The sequence below is a fragment of the Leptinotarsa decemlineata genome, unplaced genomic scaffold (genome assembly GCF_025532065.1).
Source record: "Leptinotarsa decemlineata unplaced genomic scaffold, Ldec_3_MD MMD2_tig00004307_RagTag_RagTag, whole genome shotgun sequence".
Taxonomy (NCBI): domain Eukaryota; kingdom Metazoa; phylum Arthropoda; class Insecta; order Coleoptera; family Chrysomelidae; genus Leptinotarsa; species Leptinotarsa decemlineata.
The window spans coordinates 1,336,523-1,360,228 of NW_027412606.1; the positions used below are offsets into that span (position 1 = coordinate 1,336,523).

Here is a 23,706-nt window from a genome sequence, read left to right on the forward strand (position 1 = left end):
CACAATAACACACTGTGTATTTCTCAACGTAGTACATTCAGTTTCATTGAATGGGAAAGTTCACCACTTTTGGTTATTTTTGTATAACATTATTCTCTATAAATATATATGTAAAATACTTTGGATATGAGCCACACACTTATTTCAAAAAACAAGTTTAATAGTCTAAAACTATTTTGATTTTTCGCCCTGAAACATGCCATACTTACATAAATAATCATTGTAAAACTATTTTTCAGTGGGGGAAGATTGATGAAATCATTAAAATCATTCACTTTTCCTCTGAAAATCCTTTATGCGTCATGTGGGACATAACCTTACGCATGCACTTTGGCACTATGAAACAAGTTACATTCATTAGTGGTTTATCATTCAACCCCCACAGCTTCCATACAGTTATATAATATTTGCAAATCATTTTTGAGCTAATAATTGAGCATATGTTTTATATAGCCTGATTTGAGCCGAAATTATTTAGTTACTACAACTACTAACAGAAGAAAAAAAACTAAACTCAAAAAAATAAAACATATCCAAATGTGCTACAATGTTTTACTCAAACCCCAAAAAGAAGGGAAAAGAAAATACTGAAGAAATGGCTTTTTTGGATAATATAGAGATGGCAATTTGAAGATCAAGAGACCTGATAAAGCCCATAAATATTGTTTATTTTTTTCCAGAACCATAATCTGCTTTAGGTTGAGACCTATTTTCGAGGTTATATCCCTCTTTTCAATCCCAAAACACCACAAAAGGTGAGCGATTCCTACCTTCTTCTTATCAAACGATAAAATTACAAATCCATCACACACACCATTCATCCTCAGACTAATGATTAGAGTGAATCTAACAAAGAATCTAAAAGTTCAAGTTGGCAATCATCCCACCCTTTGGTGGCTAGTAACAAACCTGTGAGTTCGTCCTCACCGAGCATTTGATTAACTGGTTCTGTTATCACTGATTGATTTGGCATTGATTCTGGAATGAAATTATCAGGGATGTTATTGTTGTCATTCGATTCGGCGTCTCTGACTTTCACGTTTTTGGCTTCTGAAGTTTTCTGTGGTTTCTTTTCAGTTTTCTTCTCCCTCTTCTTTGTTTCTTCGAAGTTTTCGATGTCTGTTTCTCCGCAAATCGAAATATTGGAGAGGATATTATGCTTCCTTTCTCCCGTTTTTTGTGTTGTTCGATACCTTGAAGAATACACATCATTGATTTGAAAGTTGAAAAGACATTAGTAGTGACCTAATGTTGATTGAGGACCTCCCCCACCACTCTAAATCGATATTGAATGACGTCACAAGACCTCCAGCTTTGTCAGATCATGTGACCATGAAAATTGAGAAGCGAGTTGAATTTTGGAACGCGGCCTAGAGGTTTGAGCTTGGGTCTCACGACCTTGAGCTATGTGTATTGTAAATGTCCTTGAACATGTAGTTTGGCCTTGAGATTGGAAACGTGCACCTTGAGGTTTGATTTCGGAGAACGTCTCAGGACCTTGAGATACATGAACATTCGTTGCACATATACATGCACACAAGACTCCTCATGAAAGAACAACCCCCTTTTGACTCGATGTCGATAACAGAGTCGAATATCAAGATCAAACTCTATGTTCAAGGTCATATGGCATGCACATAGCTTAAAGATGTGAGACGTGGTCTGAGGTGAAACCTCAAGGTCATGTGTCAAGGCCAGTCCTGAGTCTGAAAGTCAACTTCCATTACAAAGGTTATATGACCCTACATATAGGTGAAGGTCGTACGCCATCATTCAAGGTCAAGGACGAATTGTGGGGGGAAGTCATCAATCGGCTTCAGACCACTACTGACATTCCGTTAACCAATCATTGAAATATATAACGAAACCCAAACGAAAAACTCCTCAGTTCATACAGAGAAAAAATGAACAAGACAAAATATATAATTACTTATTGAACAATAGTTCTTCGGAGTTCAGTTGTAGTTTATTTGTTTTGTACTGATAAGGATCATAAAACAATTCCTCTGAAAATATAATTAGCAATTATATTGTTGAAAAAATGGTTACCTTTTGATTTTTCTTGGTTGTTTCGATAATTTTTCTTCAGGAAGTCGATTTCTCGGTGCTCTTACAGTGAGGCTTGATCTTCTTTTTGATCTTCGTGACTCTTCCAGTCGTTCTAAATCCAACTTCCAGAAACCTCCTTTGCCTGGTTCGTCTTTTGATCTCGGATGTTTCACGAAACATTTGTTCAAGGACAAGTTGTGTCTTATCGAATTCTGGAAAAGATAATGAAATCATTAAAATGTAAGAATACTTGCATTGTCTTCTCACTCTATCATATACCTGAACTGTCATTTTTTTAATGTAGATCATTTTCTAATACCACCAGTGTTTCTCAGACCTTCATCATAATGAATGGGGTCAGAATCAACAACTTCATGATCCTTATTCATTAAATCGCTCAGAAAACTTTTAGGTACATCACTTTGAGAGAGTATCTATTAAATAAACCATAACCAGGTGACCATTCTATTTTAGCGTCTAGAAAGTTAAGAAAGAAGGAAGAAAAAACTACTTCATTCCTCAGGGTAGTAGGGTTATAGTCTAGATCAGATTGGAGCCAACAGCTTCCTAAAAGCCCCCCGAGACTGATAAAGATGACCTTTGTTGGATCAACGGTGGTATAACTGGGAATTTCAATAACCAATGAACGTTCTAGTCTTGACTGACATCAAAATAACACAGAATGGTGCAGAATCTACGAGCTGCATATCCTCTCTGTTATTTCCGATTTTTTTTCTTCTGAGGTGGATTATTGCACAAATGTCTATTCTGAATTTTATTCCCCTAGCATGCCTGCACTCTTCCACCACCCTTGGAGACCTGGAGTTCCTATTCCACAGAAACATAACTTTCGAAGTCATCCACATGGAACAAATGGGAGACCTTACGACTCCGTATTCTAGAGGTGACTCATTTCTGCTCAGCGCAACGGATAATGGCAATACTGAGATGCACAAACATGTTAGCATAGATAATTGCCCTGAAATTCTGAAAGTGACCTGCTCTGATTGGACCCTTATCAGATAGTTGTTGGTTCACAAATGGATCGAAAATACCTTCCGGTTCTGGTGCAGGATAGAGATATCAACCTGCCTAGGAACCTATGCGACTGTATTTCAAGCGGAAATTCATACTATTGAATTGTTTGAGGGGAGATTGGAAGAATCCAACCTCATACACAAGTCAATAAAAATATTCTCGGTCAAACGGCGTTGGAAGCTCTTGGCTCCTACCGTGCAACGTCTGAATTGGTAGCAAATTGCCAAAAACGACTCTCCTCGATAGGAAGACTTAACAGATTGTCTCTGGTCTGGATTCCTGGCCATACATGATTTAATTGACGAAAAAAATATTGTTGTAGGAGTCTTCTTTGACTTGAACAGGGCCTTTGACACTTTGAACACTAAATTTGTAGCAGACAAACTCTTCAACCTTGGGATTCGTGGTAATGTAAATCAATTAGTTGTTTCTTTTTTGGCGTATAGATGTTTCCAGGTAAAGCAGAATAACATCAAGTCGGATACATTTTTCAGTTACAACAGGTACCCCTCAGGGCAGCGTTCTTGGGCCACTAATATTTTTATTATATGTAAATGATCTTCCTCTCAATATAAGTCATGGAAAAATATTTCTCTATGCAGATGACACGTCTGTCATTCTTTCTAGTAAAACATCTGACGATATGACACAAATGGTAAATGCTGTTCTAATCGAATTTAATGGATGGTGTAACAAGAACAGACTCATTGTCAACCAGAACAAAACGGTATACATGCAATTCGCGAATTCATCGAGAAGTCAACATAATCTCAATCTCAGTTTCCAAAATAAACGTTTAGAACTGACCAGCTCGACAAAATTCTCAGGAACTATGGTTAACTCACTCCTCACATGGCAAGAACATATACATTATGAATTGAAGGGGTTATATTTTTTAGGAGTGATTAATTTTTTGGGAAAGAAAGTTTTTGGCTTTCTACTACTCCATCTTGATACAAAAAAAAAGAAGGATGAGGGAGTCTTCCAAAGAAAGGAAGGAAGTGACTCTATACATGGATGTGTAGATCATGCAAAGAAGTAACTTTCAGACACAAACTGAAAGAAAGTCCTCCTGAAACAGCTACCTTCATATAAACATTGAATTATACGAAAGAAAAAATTCTTTCGAAACAAATACTTCTATATGAACACTGAATTATACAGAAGATACTTTTCTCTACTCAGTTTGTATTTCTAACATTCGTTGTGGAATATAAATCAGATATCATTCACATGAGTTCTACTTTAAATGAATGGTAACAAATTGCACTTACATAGAACACTGCCATCCTCACTGGTATACACCGATGTTTCGCCTTAAGACACTTGCCCCAAGGCTCTTTAGTACCGAATTGGATAACATTATAGAAAATACACACACTTCATTCATGAATTACGATGTTTTAATGAAGTATTTGTTTCGAAAGAATTTTTTCTTTCGTATAATTCAATGTTTATATGAAGGTAGCTGTTTCAGGAAGACTTTCTTTCAGCTTGTGTCTGAAAGTTACTTCTTTGCATGATCTATACATCCATGTATAGAGTTTCTTCCTTCCTTTCTTTGGAAGACTTCCTCATCCTTCTTTTTTTGTATCAAGATGGAGTAGTAGAAAGCCAAACAATTTCTTTCCCAAAAAAAATATAGATTATATATGGAAGAAATTGAATCAATCATACTATCTGATGAAATCTCTTAAGTGCAAGTTAGATACAAATTCACTGATATCAGTTTATTATGCCATGTATCAGAACATTTTGGTCTGGGGACTAGCTACTGGAGCAGACAGGATTTTTATAAAACAAAAAGCACTGCTGAGATTGATATTTATTTTGGACTTTAGAACTTCATGTAGAAATATATTCCAACAAAATAAAGTATTGACAGTTGCAAGTCTGTACATTTTAAAAACTTTGACATATGTATATGAAAATAAAAACCTTTCCAAACAAAAACAGAGATGCATAGCTATAATATAAGAAGAAAAGATATGAATGCCGGCAAATTTATATTTTTTGAAGATATGAGGGGACTGTCAAAAAAAAATTGAAACGTTATTTATCAGAAAAGGGTTTTTACACAGTGGACGAATTTACACTTGAAGTAAGCAATGAGCGATCGTATTTCTGTTGAAAACTTTATTTCAAAATGCCCGTGTTACCTCTCCTTGTTTATTGTTTCTAAGCAAGCTGGTGATTCATAGTTTTCCTTTTTTTTCTATTTATATTTAAATTATTTTTATTGTGAAACCTAGTTTATTTACATTCTATGTTTGTTTATACTTTTGTATGTTTATATGTATGCATGTTTATAACTCAACTACAATTATGACTTATCCCATATACACATTATGTAGCAAAAAGGATCACTGAAATCTATCTATCTATCTATTTATTGACGTGGAAGGCAATGAGGCTGCTGACTCCTTTGCAGAGGAGGGTGCTGCAAGCAGCAGAACATGGCATTGGCATCGCTTTAGGCTTTGCCAAACAAAGATTGAACACCTGAATGGTAAGAAGATTTATGGACTTCTGGCAGAATTTTCCAGGATGGGCTCACTTCAAGACTCATGCTGTGAAGGGTCGAATAGACCCACTCACTTCGGACCTAACCTAACCTCCAGGGCGAGTCCGCAAGGCATCTGACCAAATGAAGATGGGCCCATGCGATGTTGAATCAAATGCCTTGCGGTTATTGATTTAGGGCAAATACTGTATTGAGTTCTGCCTTGTACATCTATCGATGAGCAGATTCTCCTTACATCCATAATGTATATTTCGAAAAGGATAAGATATGTTTCAAGCATTAGTTGTTAGTAAGAATTAGTTAGAAAATCAAAGTTACTTATGCGTCATCTTCATGTAACAAGCTCTTCACTCACCTGCCAACTAGGATGAGCTTTCCTGTAGTACAAAAAGTTTTCCCTGATCCAATGATAAATTGCCGACAACGTCATTTTATTTCCATTTTTTCCCATCGCCATACATATCAAAGTAGCATATGAGAATGGGGGTTTCTTCTCCCCATTCTTTTTGTAATAGTTGATATTTATCGTCAAATCTTCCTGAGTACTACTGGATTTTCTTTTTGGCTTTGGGGACGGGGATACTGGGGGAGTCGGTAAGTTTGGAACCGACATTATGTTAGTTATATTATGCAACCAGTTCAAACTAGTTAGGTCTGTTTCTGTCTGTTCATCATTTTCACTTTGAGGGCTAGGAATGGATACGTTTATAGTATCCTGAATGGTATGGTTTTTATTACTTTCCGAGGTGTTTTCTTCCAGATTTTGGAATATTTCAAAATTGTCCGTGGATTCCTCGTACATTTGATAGGGGATTATTTCCTCGTAAATTCCTTCTTTGAGATTTATGAAGCTTGATTTCACATGATCGTTTTCTAATTGTGTTTGGAGTATATCATTATCAACGATGAACTCGGTATTGATTACCCCATTTTGGAACTGGATTTCTACTATTTGGTGTTCCGGGATACTAATAACATTTGTTGACTCCACTTCAATACAGTTTTGTACTTCGGTGGGTACATACTCCAACCTGCTTTGAGCATGAATGTTTTCAAGAATAGTCAAGGCATTATTGTCTAATTGGTTGCTTCCGAATGTTAATTCCTTATTGATGTTTTGCAAATTCTTAGTTGCTATTTCTGTTTCAACGTCGGACTCCATGGCGGGGAAAGCGAACGCGAATAATTCCTCATCGCAATTATTTTCCAGTTCATCCATTTCGTTGCATATTTCCAAAGTCATTTTGAGCAGATGTGAGCAAATCGTATTCGTGGACGGATTATATATCACATTATTTTTATTTGCAGTTCAGGTCTTCAAGTCCATGGTACTATCAATCTGTAACAAAAAGTAAATTATTATGATTTGCATCCGTAGAACACAATGGAAGTTTCTATGTATATGGTTTAGTTAGAGAAAAGTTGAATTTTCTCTAATTCATTGTGTGTATCACGTACTTCGAAAGGATTGATACGTATCGTTACGTTAGTCAAAAGAATTAAAGCTATTCACAATTTTAGACGAAAGTTTTTAAGTGATTTTCAGGTTTTGAAAACGGAAAAGACTGTTTTCTTGAGCGTTAACCACTAAAGAAAGCTGAGTATGAATGGTGTTGTGAATCATCATAATATTCATGAAATTGTCCCATTTTTTCACTGTGGTTCTGGCGTTGAAGTTGGTCATTATTACGCCTTGGTCGAAGACGAAACGGACTGGTTTAAGTTTGACGAGAGTCGTGTCACGAAGTGTTCTGGAGATTTATTGAATCTATTGGAGCCTCTGGAGACATCCTACATTTTGTTTTATGAGAGAGAGGACATTGGTAGATCAAGATCTTCAGATGATGTGGTGCTGCAGGTTTTTCCGGGGTTTCCTGCAGCTGAAAAAGCAAATGCGCCACTGGAATCAATGAAGTCGCCCCGGAGCGCCAATTGGTTTTATTTTTATCGTTGTTTCATAATTTCATAATGTTTATATATAGGTATGCATCAATGTGTGTATGTAGGTAGAGGCGTAATTATCATTGTAATTGAGGTAACCCGCTTTCCTGACCGTGATGGAGAATATGCTAGCATTCTGGATGTATACCTAACAACCAATCCAGAAATTTGGAGTCACCGTAAGGTCTCTAATGAGATCTTCTGACCACAAACTCATTTCAGTGTTGAGTGAATCACCGATGAATGTTGGGGAACAATCTAAGCCGCGCAAAGTTTGGCATTACAGATCAGCTGAATGGGAGGATCTTCAAGACCATTTCCAAATTTTCCCCTGGCTAGATGTCTGTTTCAGCTCTAAACATCCATCAACTTTTGCTTCTAAAGTCATGGAAGTTATTCTATCATCCATGGATGCATATATTCCTATTTTAATGAAACGACCTGCTAACGGCAAACCTTGGTTCAACAAAAATTGCGTGCAAGATGTTGCCTTCAAAAATCTAACGGCAGTGGCGCAAAAATCCCAGTACCGAAAACCGAACTAGGTTTGTTAAGGCTCGCAACAGCTGCAAACTTAGGATAAATGAAAGCAAAGAACTTCACAATCAGAGAATTAGGGATAAACTGCTTGCCAATCCCAACGGATCTAGATCGTTCTGGTTGGTAGCTAAAGCTGTTAATCAGAACTTTACAAAATCCACGATTCCACCCGTGACACAGGCGGATGGTTCAATTGCAACAACAGCCATAGAGAAAGCTAATTTTCTAGCTGAAAAATTTGCGTTCCACTCCACAGTCGATTTTCTGGAAAAGGCATCACCCACTATTTCCATACTAGAATCCACAATGTCAAAAATTATTTTTTTACAGCGTCTAGTCAGGTGAATTTTGAAACAGCTTAATATCAGCAAGGCGTCTGATGGCACTAATCAAGTGCTCGTTATCGTTATTTTGCAGATTTTTCATTCTGTCTTATGAGAAATGGGTTTTTCCTTCTTGGTGATCAACAGGCGATATTCAATCGTATGTCACCCATATTTGTAATAACACAATCAAGAAACAAGGAGAATCAAGAGCTGTTGCGCTTGATATTCATAAGACTTTTGATCGGGTGTGGCATGAGGATTTGCTGGCTAAACTTCGATGCTATAGCTTGTCGGATCATTTTTGTGTATGACTCTTCAGCTTCCTGAAAAAAGTTCCCTGCAAGTGGCCGTCGATGGATATCTCTCGAATATTTTCACCATCAACGCTGGGTGTTCCCCAGGGATCCATATTGTCTCCAACCATTTTTTTATTGTATATCAACAACTTATTGGAAAAACGTTAATTCAATTTATTGCTTTGCCGACAACAGCACACTTGTCTGGTCATTCCATTTGGATTCCAGGACATCAAGTTTAGTGGACAGTGCGGTAAGGAGCGATCTAATAAGGTGTTAGTTAAAATAATAATAATAATAATTCTTTATTCTCCAGAAGGACAATACAAGTACTGTATAGGAGTAGTCATTTATTTAAAATTAACAGAATATGATAACATTCAGTTAAAGTGTATATAATAAAACAGTGAATTTGCAGGTATTATAGTCGTTCGTCTATAGTATAGAATAATTGTGTAACACATATATACATATACAGACATATATACATTTATACGCATATATACATATATTCAACCAAATACACAAATAACAGACAAATCATAAAGGATTTACAAAAGCTTATTATAGTGCCTGATCGACTTTATAATAGCATTTTCCAATTAAAAAATGTTTAAGACATTTTTTGAAACATGTTAAGGTTCGACTCTCTCTTACATAGTCTGGTAATTTATTAAATAATAAAGGACTTAGTGAGTTTGGAGAGTTTTTAGATAATTGGACCCTAGAATTCAGCTGATAGTAAAATAATTTTTTGCTGCGAACTGGTTTATTTTGGGCAAAAAACACAAGAGACATTTTTTGTTTAGAATGAAACAGGCCATCGGAAATAAATTTTTAAATGGTAAAAAGGGTTGCGTTTTCCACCCCTTACAACCATGGGGTAAACCAAATAAATTACTGGCTAAGTGTCTTTTTGGTAGTTCAAAACGTCAGGTTGATTTCAATATTGTAACTTTTTTAGTGCTTGTGAAAAAAATTGTTATACAAATTTTATGTACCCCCTTCAAGAGGCTGTATCTTAACAAGGGATGCTCCAATGAAGTTTCTTTATATGGAAGATCCTATCTTTTTTTCGATGAGGAATCACCTCCTTAAATGTTTAACACTTTTTCAGTTACACCCTGTATAACATAATTTTCCGTTTATGATTGAGTATGTTTGCTATTCGTTTGAATTTGTAAAGTATGCAACGTAATTTTTCAACTATGTGGTCTAGGTATGTGTTGGTTCCATCTGAGATTGCTGTCCAAAATTATTCCAAGATATTTTATTTCCTTTGTAGGTTTGATGACTTTCGTATTGAAGATTTTGATGTCATATTCTAGTAGAGAGTTGTCAAAACTACTGAATGGTACGTAATAGGTTTTCTCAAAGTTAATAGAATGGATTTCTAAAGAGGAAACTACGGTGTTACCGAATTGCGTCTAGAAATGAAAATGTTTTTGAAAATTATCATGGATTATGTTATTAATTTTTATCAAGTAGCGGGTCAGTCCATTCATAATTTTGGAAAATAAATGTCTACTACTGCAAGTGAACTATTTCAGTAATCTTCAGAAATTCTGTGAATACACGGGTAACTTTTGCTGCTCAACTGGAGAAGAAAAAAGGTAATTTCAAAACCGCAAAAACATCCAATATGGCGCTAGTAAGGAAAAGTAAAGTTGAAAATGTTGGCCTGATGACGAATCAAAGAACTATCTTGAAGATAAAAGAAGTTGCAATGAAAATGTGCAATTTCAATATTTATTGAAATTATCAGTTTAAATCGATGCGAATTTCAAATTTATGAAAAAATGGTCAACAACCAAAGCTATAGATCTGGTTTCTGCAATACTCTACAAGTACACTATCAAATTTTCTGATGCCAACTCTAACGTTTTTGTTCAAAATTAGGGCAAGACTACTTTCTTCATATTCAATGATCATCCTTTACTTGTAATGCACTGTATGGAACCTTTGGTGTAATAATGAATATTACTGGAGTTTTTTTCCAACATCAAACCATTATTTTAACACCTCGACAAGTGTTTCGATCACCAAGTGATAATCTTCAAGAGAATGATGTAGGTTTGATCATCCTGTACATGGTTATGTTACATATCTATTCGTTGTTCCACAACAATACTTGTTATAAATGAAATTACAGTCATACCTTTCAACACACCGTTTCCAGGCAACAAGTCTACCCCCATTCTTTCAAATCAGACCTCAGCAGAACATCAAACTACACATATTCCCAAGGGACTTGTATCAAAACGCACTGTTTCTCCACAAAGGAAAATCCGAACTCAAATTTCGATCCGCAAGAGCTGTAGGTGGTGAACGGGAAAATCGGTCGATTTCGGACGATGTGACGTCATCAAATGACCAGAACTGTCTGCGATCAATAGTTTTCCACGGGCTGGAAGGAACGGGTGCCCTTCGTCAATCCCCTTTTGATGGTAAAAATTGGACATATACACGTTATCTCCACCGCTAATTGGCCCTCGATGTATTTCTAGCAAGTGCAGGAAATTGTGCTTGAATGTGGTAAACATATCGCATTTTCAGGAAGCGTGGCAATGACTTTCCAAATGGAATCCTCCTATGAAAGGAAAGGCAAAGTAGTTTGATCTCTGAGAATTTTACATTCATCCTCTTGATTGAATTCATTGGAAATAAAAAAGCTGTTAAAGTTTAAATTGAAAGGGGTATATTTTTAGGAAAGGTTCATTTTTGGGAATTCACATTGGATTTAAATAGCTGGAGATTGATCCAATCCACATAAACGCAGTTCTTCGAATGAAAGAGTTCTTAAACAGTTAAGTTCGAGGTATACTGAGTTGAACCTCAAAACGATGAGCAGCCACAGTCCGTCGCGTATTTCTGATATGTACCGCTCTTGGTGGAATCAAATGTGCCAAGTCACTTGAACACCTCCCGTGAAAGTATCTATGAAAGAGAGACAAATCTCCAACCTTTCTTCGATGTTCCAGACGATCAAGATTGCAAGTGAAGTTTGCGTCTTCAGTCTGGCGGATAGCTCTTTTCTGGATGGAATCCAGCAGATTCAGGCAAAGCTCCATACATTAAAACAATATTTGAAAGAAGGTCTTATGAAGAATCAGAAGTTGCTGATGTGTGTACAGTTTTCTGGTTCGGAACAGTGTTTCAAGCTTTTGAGAAGCAGCCTTTGCAATTCCAGCGACATGATTGTGCCAAGACATATTGGGGGTGTCCATTTTAACCCCCAACAAACTCACCGAAGTGTCATTATTTTTCGAGTTTGAAAGCCGTGGATTTTTGGAATTTCTTCCTGATATTTCGCTGGCGCGAGTGGCTAGCTTCTTTAAAGGTTTAACCATCATGGCTTGCTGTCCGATGACTAACTTTTAGGCTTCATAAAGTGTATTTATGCCTTGTACCTGTACTTAATCCTGGAACATTAACAATCTTGCTGCTTGTCATTCTGTTCGTTATTCTCGAATTCTTTAAAATGGGATTCCATATTCGGTTGAGTTCGCTTCTTCTTTTCTGTTGAAATTTTCAGTGTGTTTGTGAATCTCTTTTGCCTCCCGTACCAGTCGGTTATAGTATCCCAGGTTGGGGGCAATTAGTTCTGCATTTTCAAACAAGTTTGTGTGATCTCCTTCAATAAGTGCGTGTTCTGCCACAGCTGACCTAGTCTGCAGTTCCTTTTATGATCTTTCAGTCTTGTTCCTATGGATTGTTTGATGGTTCCGATATATACCTTCCCACAAGTGCACGGTATGCGATAGAATCCCCTGCTGCTGAAAGTGGGTCTCTTTTGTCTTTAGTCGACCTGGAGCTTTGTTGTATCTTCCTCGTGGGTTTGAAGACTGTTTCGATGTCGTGTTTATCCAATAGTTTTCTAATTCTGTCCGTGACCCTAGGGATAAACGGTAGATATGCGCGTGCAACCATCTGATCCTTTTTGGCTTTTTGAACCGTGGCCCTCTTCGGTTTCATGGCTTTCCTGATCTCGGAGGCACTGTATCCATTCGATCCCGAAGTCACTTCAAGATGTTTCAGTTCCCTCTCCAGACGTACTGGTGCACATATTCTCCGAGCCCGTTCCGTTAGAGTGGAGATGACTCATTTGTTTTGGCTAGTATGGTGGTTCGATAGTGCGTGCAAGTATCTATCCATGGGAACAAGATTGAAAGAACATAAAAGGAACTGCAGACTAGGCCAAGCGGACAAGTCAGCTGTGGCAGAACACACACTTAGTGAAGGAGACCACACACTCTTGTTTGAAAACATAGAAATAATTGCCCACATATAGGGATACTATAACCGACTGGCACGGGAGGCAATAGAGATCCACAAACATACGGAGAATTTCAAAAGAAAAGAAGAAGCGGTGAACCTCAACCGAATATGGAACCCCATTTTAAGGAATTCGAGAATAACGAACAGAATGACAACAGGCAGACAAGTACAGGTATAAATACAACTGATCACCTGACAAGGCATAAATACGCTTTACGAAGCCTAAAAGTTAGTCATGGGATAGCAAGCCATGATGGTTAAACCTCCACTCGCGCCAGCGAAACGTCAGGAAGAAATTCCACAAATCCACGGCTTTCAAACTCGAAAAATAATGACACTGAAAACCTCAGCCGCGAAAGTTAGACCACGTATAATAGAAAAAGGGTTGGGATAATATGGATCCCTGTGGAATACCATTGTTATTGGTATACGAAAAAAATTATCGATGGCTACTGGTAGGCCTTTGAGAAATCTGGAGAGCCACAAACAAAAACGATATAACGAGTCATAACATCGGAATGTAATTAGTAGAAACCCTCAAATCATGTGGTATAAGATTAAAGGCCTCAGAGAAACATCCAGAAACTCTGCTGTATTTTTTGACTACATTCACACTTTTCTCTAAGATATTCTATATCACCAATGGTGACGAAACTTGTCTAAAGTTGGAAAATTTGTATTCTCCATTTCTGGTAAAGGCACAAGTCTTGTTAGAATCACATTCATTGGCCCATATTTCAAATACTGTACCAGGTACTTCATCAGAACAAAAATCTTTTTTCAATAATACGTAGTCGTAATGTAATATGCGATATTGCGAATATGCGAATAGTGAAAGGTGTTTTTTCTGAAAAGCAAGTGTTCAGAGGGTGCAAATTGTTAAGCAGATACATTTGCTTTTTCTATTGATGATTTGCTATTGAAATACGAGTATCTTTCATACGTGGAAATTATTAACACGAAAGAATTATGACAAAGTAATTTACAAGAAGGATCTGGAAGCGTTGAGAATGTCAAGCAGTTCAATACTAATTCTCTGGCTGAGCTGTTTGAGTTGAAGGAAAAAATATTATATGTATTCAAAAAAATACTTCATTATGAGATTTTCACTACATAGTTTAACGAAAATGCAACACGTGTTTCGCTTCTTCAGGCGTGTCTATACTGACTCAGTTAGTATAGATAAGCGTATGGCATATGCAAATACGCATTTTCAAAAAGTGAAAAAAAATTAGTAGATAATCGTAAGCACCAAAACATGTATGAATTTATATGAGGTAATACCCTGTAACGTAACACCGAATATGTAACTTAACACCGTGAGAAAAGACACGGTTTGCTAATACTTTGTAACGTTACTTCGAATATGTAACTTAACACCGTGCGAAATGACACGGTATGCTTCCGGAAGCATTTCGAGTATTAGCTATATCAATTATTATATATTAAAGTAATAGAATGATATTATTAAACAACGTCGCCAGCAACAGGCAAAAATACACAGTATCTGTATACCCACTGGGCGAAACGTAACAATCTTTCGATACAACGGCTAAAAATCAACAATATTTCGGCTTGTAACGTTTATGCGTGTCAAAGTGGTTACACATATCATACATCAGTACTCCATCTCCACTAGCCGTAACGTAACATGTTCACGGTTACGTTATGAGTTATTCATTACAAATAGATGCGAGCATTAAAGGCAGAATAATGGTATCTCGACTTTAGATGTGTCAAAGAGGTTACGAATAACATCCAACAGTATTCCATGAGGTATTGCCATAAGTTATATGTACGCGGTTACTGACACGTGACAGTTCGGCTTGTAATGGTTATAGTATTTCGTCCAACAAGCTGTAAGCAGTTACGCTATATCTCATTTATTACAAAAAGATACTGGTTTCAAAAACCGATAAATTGCAGTTCGGCTTGTGAAAGTTACAGAATTTCGCCCAACAAGCTGTAACGTAATATATTCCCATAAAAAGTGATGAAAATGAATTTGTAGGGAGCCACGGAAATTATTGAATCAATTAAAAACCCGAAAAATATAACCCCAAACGAGCAAATAGATTTATGTAGGTCTCCACTCTTAAATTTATTAGTTTAACAACCCCGTAATTTCTATAAACTTCATTGTTGAATTTTAGCTACAAACTCCGTATATAACCACGATAATGGGATAAAATCCGAAACCGGTGGTAAAAATAAAATAACTAGTGGAAATTAAACAAAAGTGTTATCATTCATTGCAGTGATCATAAATTTCCACGAAATAAACAAGTCATCAATCACACAAATCATATACAATAAATGTGTTGTTTTATTCATTTCTTCCAATTATTACCAATTATTATTTACACTATTGAGTAAATATGTATTGTTTTCAATTGTTCTTCACTTCGAGACATTCCACACGTGATATCATGACAACAGGAAGTACGATAATCAAAAGACCCTTGAAGAAAATTGCAAGTAAATATTTGGGAATTCGTCCCCTACTGTTTAGATACTCGTTATTCGAAAGAAGTGAAGAGGTTTCGAAAATTATTAAGTACGAAACATATTCGAATATTTCAAAAACGAGTAGGAACGCCAATTCATTTTTTATTTATTTTTCACTCGGGCGAACTAATGCAAACCAGTCACTAGAATAGTCTATTTGCATGTCTATGAACTCACGCTCAAATGCCAATAAAACATTTCATGAAACCCATTCATTTATCATTTCAACGACATGTTGAATCGAATATATATTCTTACTTCTAATTCCTTTAATTTCACGTCGCATTGAATTTTTTTCGGTTGACGTCACAACTCTGCCTTTGGCTAGCACTTTCGTAAATGCTCAGACATGATGAAACTTTTATAAAACGGCACCATGCAGTGTTTGCAAATCATTATTTCTCTGATCAATTTTTTCGCAGAAATATCCAATGACTCGAAACTGAAATGCATTTCAAATCAAGCATTATAACAACACTCTCAAAGCACTTATCCATTTGCACAAATGATCCGTAACTCCAAACATGTTACGTTACAGCTCGTTGGAAGAAATACTGTAACCGTTACAAGGCATACCATCATTGTCAATTTTTAAAGCGAGTATTTATTTGTGATAAATGTCCCACGGCGTTACGATGAACATGTTGCGTTACAGCTTGTTGAACGAAATAATATAATCGTTACAAGACGAACTATCATTTGTCAATTTTTAAAGCGAGTATTCATATGTGATGAATGAACCATGGAGTAACGGCTTACATGTTACGTTACAGCTTGTTGCACGAAATACTGTAACCGTTATAAGACGAACTAGCATTTGTAGGTTTTTAAAGCCAGTACTCATATGTGATTGATGGCCCATACCGTAACGGCGATCATTTTACGTTACAGCTTGTTGGACGAAATACTGTAACCATTACAAGGAGAACTATCATTTGTCGGTTAAAAGAAAATCTGTTTCAAATCTGTTTTTCCGTTAACCAGCTGTCGCACCCTTACGAGCGACAACCCTCAGAAGTCGAAACTTGTGCAAGCTAAGGATTAACGAGGTCTTACCTTTTAACGTGTGTTTCCTAACACGGATTGGAAAATAGCAAGTGGAAATCGATCGTTCAGACTAGGGCTTGAACCACCGATCAACACGGCAGTCAATTCGAGTTCGTGAACATAGCACCCACGTCGAACCGCTTGACTACCGACCGAAGCCAGTATTCATATGTGTAAATGGTCCATACCGTTACCGCGTATATGTCACGTTACAGCACGAAATATTGTACAATACGAACTATCATTTGTCGGTTTTTAAAGCCAGTATTCATTTGTGGTGAATGGCTCATATCGTAAGGGCGAGGAATGTTACGTTACAGCTTGTTGAACGAAATACTGTAACCGCTACAAAACTGACTGTAATTTGTCGGTTTTTAAAGCCAGTATTCATTTGTGATAAATGGCCCATAGCGTAACGAAGAACATGTTACGTTACATCTTGTTGAACGAAATAATGTAACCGTTACAAGGTGAACTATCATATGTCGATTCTCAGCCAGTATTCATTTGTGGTAAATGGCTCATAGCGTAAGGGCGAGGAATGTTACGTTACAGCTTGTTGAACGAAATATTGTAACCGTTACAAAACTAACTGTAATTTGTCGGTTTTTGAAGCCAGTATTCATTTGTGATAAATGCGTAACGACAAACATGTTACGTTACATCTTGTTGAACGGAATAATGTAACAGTTACAAGGTGAACTATCATATGTCGATCCTCAGCCAGTATTCATTTGTGATAAATGGCCCATAGCGTAACGACGAACATGTTACGTTACATCTTGTTGAACGAAATAATGTAACCGTTTAAAGGTGAACTACCATTTGTCGATTCTCTGCGCCAGTATTCATTAGTGGTAAATATCTCATAGCGTAACGACGAGAAATGTTACGTTACAGCTTGTTAAACGAAACACTGTAACTGTTACAAAACTAACTAAAATTTGTCGGTTTTTAAAGTCAGTATTCATTTGTGATAAATGACCCATAGCGTAATGGCGAACATGTTACGTTACAGCTTGTTGAATAAGATTGGTTTTTGAAACAGTTCAAAGTAGACTCATGAACACGGGCAAAACTTATAAAACCACCTAATACTTCAATAATTCTCTAATTGAAATGAATATTTTCATCCTATGATTTCATACGTTCTTAGTCAGAACCTGTAATATTCAGAAAGAAACTTTCTTAGACACATTCAAATATATTACTGTTAGTTTTATTAGAGGCTTGCTATACTAAATGACATTATGTATTATTAATATAAAGAAGGAAATACGTGTATCTCTTCTAAAATTATTATCGATCCACTTCTACTCTGACAGACCTGTATGCAAAGTTTACCTAATTTCATTATTTAGTAGTTGCATTCTATGGCAGCAGTCAGGTGGTGGTGGGAAAGGGAACAGGTGCGAACTCGATGAGGGTGAAATAGGGTTTCACTGGTTTTTTTAAATTGTCCAATAATGATAATCATCCCCAGCATTCTCTGGGGACTGGTAGGCAATTACCATGGGAAACTTAATGAAGATTTGTGTGAGAAAGATTCGTTAATAGAAATATAGCACTAATCGAAATATTTTTTATTGAGTTGCATGTTAACGTTTGATATGAATTCGTATATCTCTAACGGTATTAGTAAATTTTCTGATTGATTCGGCCTTTACTTCGATGCTGTTTCTAGAGATTCACCCTGTATAACTAAAGTGCATCCTCAAAATTATGATAACCTATAACATATTATCTCGATTCTATATCAATAATACAATGTCTACAAACAATGATTGGGTTTTTATGGAAACTAGTCCAGTAATGGTGATCTATTTAAATCCAATTGATATATGATGGAATCCCCCGATACTTGATGAAAATCCATAACTAACGTATTCTAAAAACACTTCATTGTGTGATTTTCACAAGACAGTTTTAAAAAAACGCAACACGTGTTACGCCATACAATGGCTTCCTCGGGCGTGTCTTAATAACTAATTCTACTGAACTAATGAACTAATTCATTGCCCGTTTTTTGAAGAAAGAAGACATAAACGTAGCTTACAGAATGAATAGTAATCTAAGTAAATTTATTAAAAACAATAAAGACAAAACTTCGTTGTTCGATAGATCAGGAGTATATAAGCTGACTTGTGGCTCTTGTCCAAAACTGTATATTGGCCAAACTGGAAGAACATTTTCCCAAAGAATTAAAGAGCATAGAAGTAGTTTTGTAAATGGAAAGACCAATTCCACATTTGCAAACCACTTTTTAGCAGAAGGACATGAGTGCAATCATGAATACGATGTGTTACATTTAGAAGAGAAGAGTTTGAAACTAAATCTTCTAGAATATTTAGAAATCAATAGGATCAGAAATTCGGGTAATTTACTGAATGATCAATTAGAATTAAATAACTCTCCGTTATTGAATATTTTTTCAAATGTGGAAAATGGAACATAAGCTCAGGTAATTAAATTCATTACAAACTTAGGTAAAATATCAAGTACTTGATATTCAGGTACTTCAAATTGTAGAATAAGGTATATATAGCATTTAATGTGTAGAATTAGTTATTAGGACAAGCCCGAGGAAGCCATTGTATGGCGAAACTCGTGTTGCGTTTTTGTAAAACTGTCTAGTGAAAATCACACAATAAAGTGTTTTTAGAATACGTTGAATCCAATTGGTCATTTAGTAAAATGTTTATTATTTTTCCTTGATTCCAAATAATTTACTTTCAAACCTTTATTTTCTATGTGTAAAATTTTTAATTCTCCGTAAAGAATATGATTTTCTTCTAAAATATGATTTGTATATGTTGAACTTGTTTTATTATTCACATAGTTCCTGGATGCGATTCCTAATTAGTCTGCCAGTTTCACTAATTCATATCCTACCTTAGGAAAAGTTCCACAATTTAATTTATACATATAGTCAGTGGGCACACTTGAAGAATGGCTATAAATCAACGAATTGTTCTTTCAGATGATTTGATTTAATTTATATACTCCTGATTTCTCGAATTTGGATGTTTTGTCTCTTCTATACGCAATTTTGACATCTTGTTCATTAAAAAAATGAAGCCACTTTTTCTGTTATGTTACAGCTTCAACATATTTTGGACAAACGTGTAATGAGCTATGTAAATAATATATTCAACATATTCAAATCATCTTTTAGAAGAAAATCATATCTTTAACGGAGATTTCGAAATTTTACACATAGAAAATGAAGGTTTGGAGTGAAATTATTTGGAAGCAATGGAAATGAATGATTTTGACAATTCAAATATTTTACTGAATCACCAATTGGATTCAATAGATAAAATATGTTTTTATATTAATAGAACAGGTATTTAATTTTATACTTATTTACTAGCCTTGTTAGAACATTTTTTTGGACAATAAAGTATAATAAAGAAACCTGCCGGAAAACAACTACTTCCCCGGCTAATACCAGGATGAATTTTGAATTATATCTGGGAGACTAACTTCTGTGAGGTATCTTGCATAAATATTTAATATCCAGCGTGATATTAGCCGAGAAGTAGTTGTTTTTCAGTGGACATTTACCAGAACCTACTTTGTACGTAGTTGTTAGAAATGAATCTTTGGAATTTCATTTCGAAATATTTATTTTCTAGTTCGCATGTAACTCTCCTCGATACGCAGTCTTCAGAAATGGTATGATCTATTTTCTATAATTGTTAATCACAGTAAAAAATGTGAATGTTCTGTAGACCCTGACATGATAATCAGAGTTTCTCATCGAACTTTTTGGAAATTCTCACAGTCTAAAAAAATTAAAATCCCAGTGAAGAACTTTAAATACCATGGGCTAACAAGTTATCGCGCAAATTCAAAGTATTTTTCACAAAGGAAATTAACTATTCACCAGCAAATTTTTGCATATAATTTTGCTCCTAACAAAAAAAGAAAGAAATTACACGAACCTAAAATCTACTCTCTTCTTTAGAATTGAAAAAATCGAATGTATCTCGCAGTTTTTTCTTTACATTTTGGAAGATGAAAATCCCCAAAAAGGTTAATGAAAAACTACTATATTCAAAGTTAATATTGAACTCTAAATATACTAATTTCACTGGTTTGAAGATAAAATAATGCTGATTGAAAATAATTCAGATTAGTTTCAATAGTTTTTTTCATTGGGGAATGAGAAAAATACCATCTATAAGAAGATACTGGAAAACTTCATACCAAATTGAATTTCGATAGATAGTCATTCATTTCCAAGGGACATAAACACCCAGTTTACAAGAAATGCTAAATTTTAGTATACAGGGTGTAACATAAGTACGTTAAAATATTCAAGTGACTTATTCCTGAAACAATATAAAACAAGTCTATATAAACTTGTGTCCGGAAATGCTTCGTTTTGGAGATACAGGGTGTTGAAATTGACTTTTTGTTCATTTTTCACAAATATTTTTCGCAAAAAATAAGTTATTTGCACGAGATTTGTTACCCGAGGTTTTTTCAACGTGGAATATCATAATTTCGTATAGATTTTCATGTTAAAATCTGTTTTTTCGTTAACCAGCTGTCGTCCCCCTACGAAAGTCAACTCTCAAAAGTCGAAACTTGTGCGAACTAAGGACTAACGAGGTCTTACCTTTCAACGTGTTATTCCTAATATGGGTTGGACGATAGGAAGTGAAAATTGATCGTCCGACTTTGCGTTTCGAGCCACCGGTTCACACATCGATGGATTGAGTGAATGAAGCAAACCACCCCCGTCAACCCACCAGGCTAATGTCCCTCAAATTCTAGAGGGCGCTGCGTATGCTGTCAGTATTCATTTCAATTTGAAAAAACCTCAACAACGAGGTATTTAAAATTTTCTATATCGATGCATATCGATCCACCACTTACTGAGTAAGTGGTGGATCTCGTCAAAAAAACAAGTTTTTTCTGTGAAATGTTCATCGAAAAATCATTCGTTTTCGAGATAGAAATAACTAAAATTGCAAAAAACTTATGACAAAAACCAACCATTTCAACAATTTGTATCTCGAAAACGAATGGTTTTTCGATACAGAACATTGTAAATATCTCAAAAACGATCAACTCCAGAGTTGTTGAGGAAGTGTACCTTTTTTACTTGGAAAAAGTATGAGAATTACGTTTTTTCAATTTGAAATAAATAATGACAACATCCGCAGCACCATCTAGATGTTACATGAAAATCAATACGAAATTACGATTTCCCACGTCAAAAAACACCGGGTACCAAATTTTGTGCAAATAACTTATATTTTGCAAAAGTTATTTTTAAAAAACGAACAAAAAATCAATTTCAACTCTCTGTATCTCCGAAACGAAGCATTTCCGGACACAAGTTTATGTAGACTTTTTTTAGTGTCTCAAGAATAAGTCACTTGAATATTTTAACGTTCTTATGTCACACCCTGTATAAGGACGCAACTTAGAAAAATGATAAACAATTAATTATTACGAACTCAATTACAAATATGCGAAATACCAGTATATATAAAAAAAGTACATTTATGTGACATGGTAAATAATTTTATACTCTCAAAATTATGAACCTAATTTAGAAATTGGGTATGGTAGTCAGAAGTTCATCGAATGGCTGTATAATAAACACTTTTCATTGATCATTCAAGCTTTTGGAAAGTTTCATTTCCCTTTTCCAGAATATCTAAAATAAAAAATTGGAAGCAAACAATAAATTAAAAAACATGAATGAAAGTAACTTACCAAAATACGGTTTAAAAGAAATATCATTCATTTACAGAAATAAAAACGGTGACAGATGAAAAATGTGACTAATGTTGAATATTCTGTCATTGCTCATGAGAAAATGGATTTGAATGTAATTTTGATATACAGAGAGTTGTCATAAATATAATTCCCAGTAGAAATATAGAAATAGAAAGATCTTCAATAATCGGAGTCATTTATTTTATGGGATCTGCCCATCAAGACGCCAAAAAATTTCTTCGATATCTTTCAGAAGGTTTTCATGAGGACCTCAATGGAATTACTGGGAAGCCTATACCGATCTTAACGGAAATTGACGAAAATTTGAACTGGCTGAGATACTTGAACGTGAACAACTCTAAGATTGTAGACAATTTCGTTGGTCGATTAAAATCTACTATGAAGTGCACACACTGTGGATACTCATCAGTAAACTTCGATCCTTTCTGGGATTTTTGGGATTTGTCTGTTCCTATACCACAAAGAACAGGCCAATTGAGTTTGTCACAATGCTTGTATTTCTTCACAAAAGAGGAAACCCTGGATGGAGATGAAAAACCAACCTGTTCGAGGTGCAAGGAAAGAAGGAATTGCACAATCAATCAATCCATAATTTTCCCCGTATTATAGTAATTCACTTAAAAAGATTCTCTTCAGAAGGCAATTATATGAGCAATTATGCAGCAGACAATGTGGCTCCTTGTCGTTATAATCTATATGCACTTTCGAATCACACTGGGACTACTTACAACGGGCATTACACAGAGTATTGCAGACACCCTTATAGTGGCACATGGAATGAATACAACGATTCACACGTGTTCCTAATTTCACCAAAATCGCTTGTGAGTGAGAAGGCGTATGTTTTCTTTTATGAACAGGAAAGAACAAAACAGCACTTTTGGGGTGTTTTTTTCTTTTTCTCATTTAATAAGCTGAATTCTGGTAATTGATTTATATTTCATGAATCTTCTGATTTTAAACTCTTTGAAATTGAAAAAAAAAATATAAAAAAATTTAATTATAAAAATGCAATTTGCAATCTTTGACTATAAAACTAGGGTTCTGCTCTGGACCAACTATTAGCTTGTTTTCAAGAATATTTGAAGCCATAAAAATGTATTTCTCATTAATCTTATTTATAAAAATACAGCTCATATTCATTGGTGAGTTATTAAAATCATGTATAAGGGAGTCAAAGTTGTAATGTCAATGTCAGAACTGTTTATAAACAAATATTACTATCACCAGCAAGATTAGCTTACCTGAAACATAGACCATGATCAATTTCAAATTGATTTATGTCACATCCTCAAATCACATATTATGTCACTTGAATTTCAGAAATCAATTCATATATTGACGAACAAATGTATTCAAAAAATATCAGTGAATGATCGAGTATAAACAAACAAACAAA

At 35.3% G+C, this 23,706-nt stretch overlaps 1 protein-coding gene across 2 annotated transcripts; it reads right to left on the minus strand.

The window, feature by feature from the left end:
• Positions 1-23,706, minus strand: LOC111513156 (uncharacterized). 2 transcript variants are annotated; one of them, XM_074178742.1, is made up of 4 exons: positions 23,552-23,706; positions 5,967-6,950; positions 2,050-2,261; positions 1-1,193 (listed from the first exon to the last, which is right to left on the minus strand). In XM_074178742.1, exons 2-4 carry the CDS (start codon positions 6,852-6,854, stop codon positions 836-838), a joined length of 1,458 nt encoding a protein of 485 aa, XP_074034843.1. In that variant the 5' UTR covers positions 6,855-6,950; positions 23,552-23,706; the 3' UTR covers positions 1-835. The 2 variants fall into 2 exon arrangements, with proteins under 2 accessions (XP_074034843.1, XP_074034844.1); XM_074178743.1 differs by lacking the exon at positions 23,552-23,706 and adding an exon at positions 10,873-11,010.

Excerpts from the sequence above, each read along its gene's own strand:
- LOC111513156 (XM_074178742.1), bottom strand. The coding sequence starts at position 6,854 with ATGACTTTGGAAATATGCAACGAAATGGATGAACTGGAAAATAATTGC. Across the intron at positions 2,262-5,966 it reads AAGCTCATCCTAGTTGGCAG|AATTCGATAAGACACAACTT; the intron begins GTGAGTGAAGAG and ends TATCTTTTCCAG. Across the intron at positions 1,194-2,049 it reads CAACCAAGAAAAATCAAAAG|GTATCGAACAACACAAAAAA; the intron begins GTAACCATTTTT and ends GTATTCTTCAAG.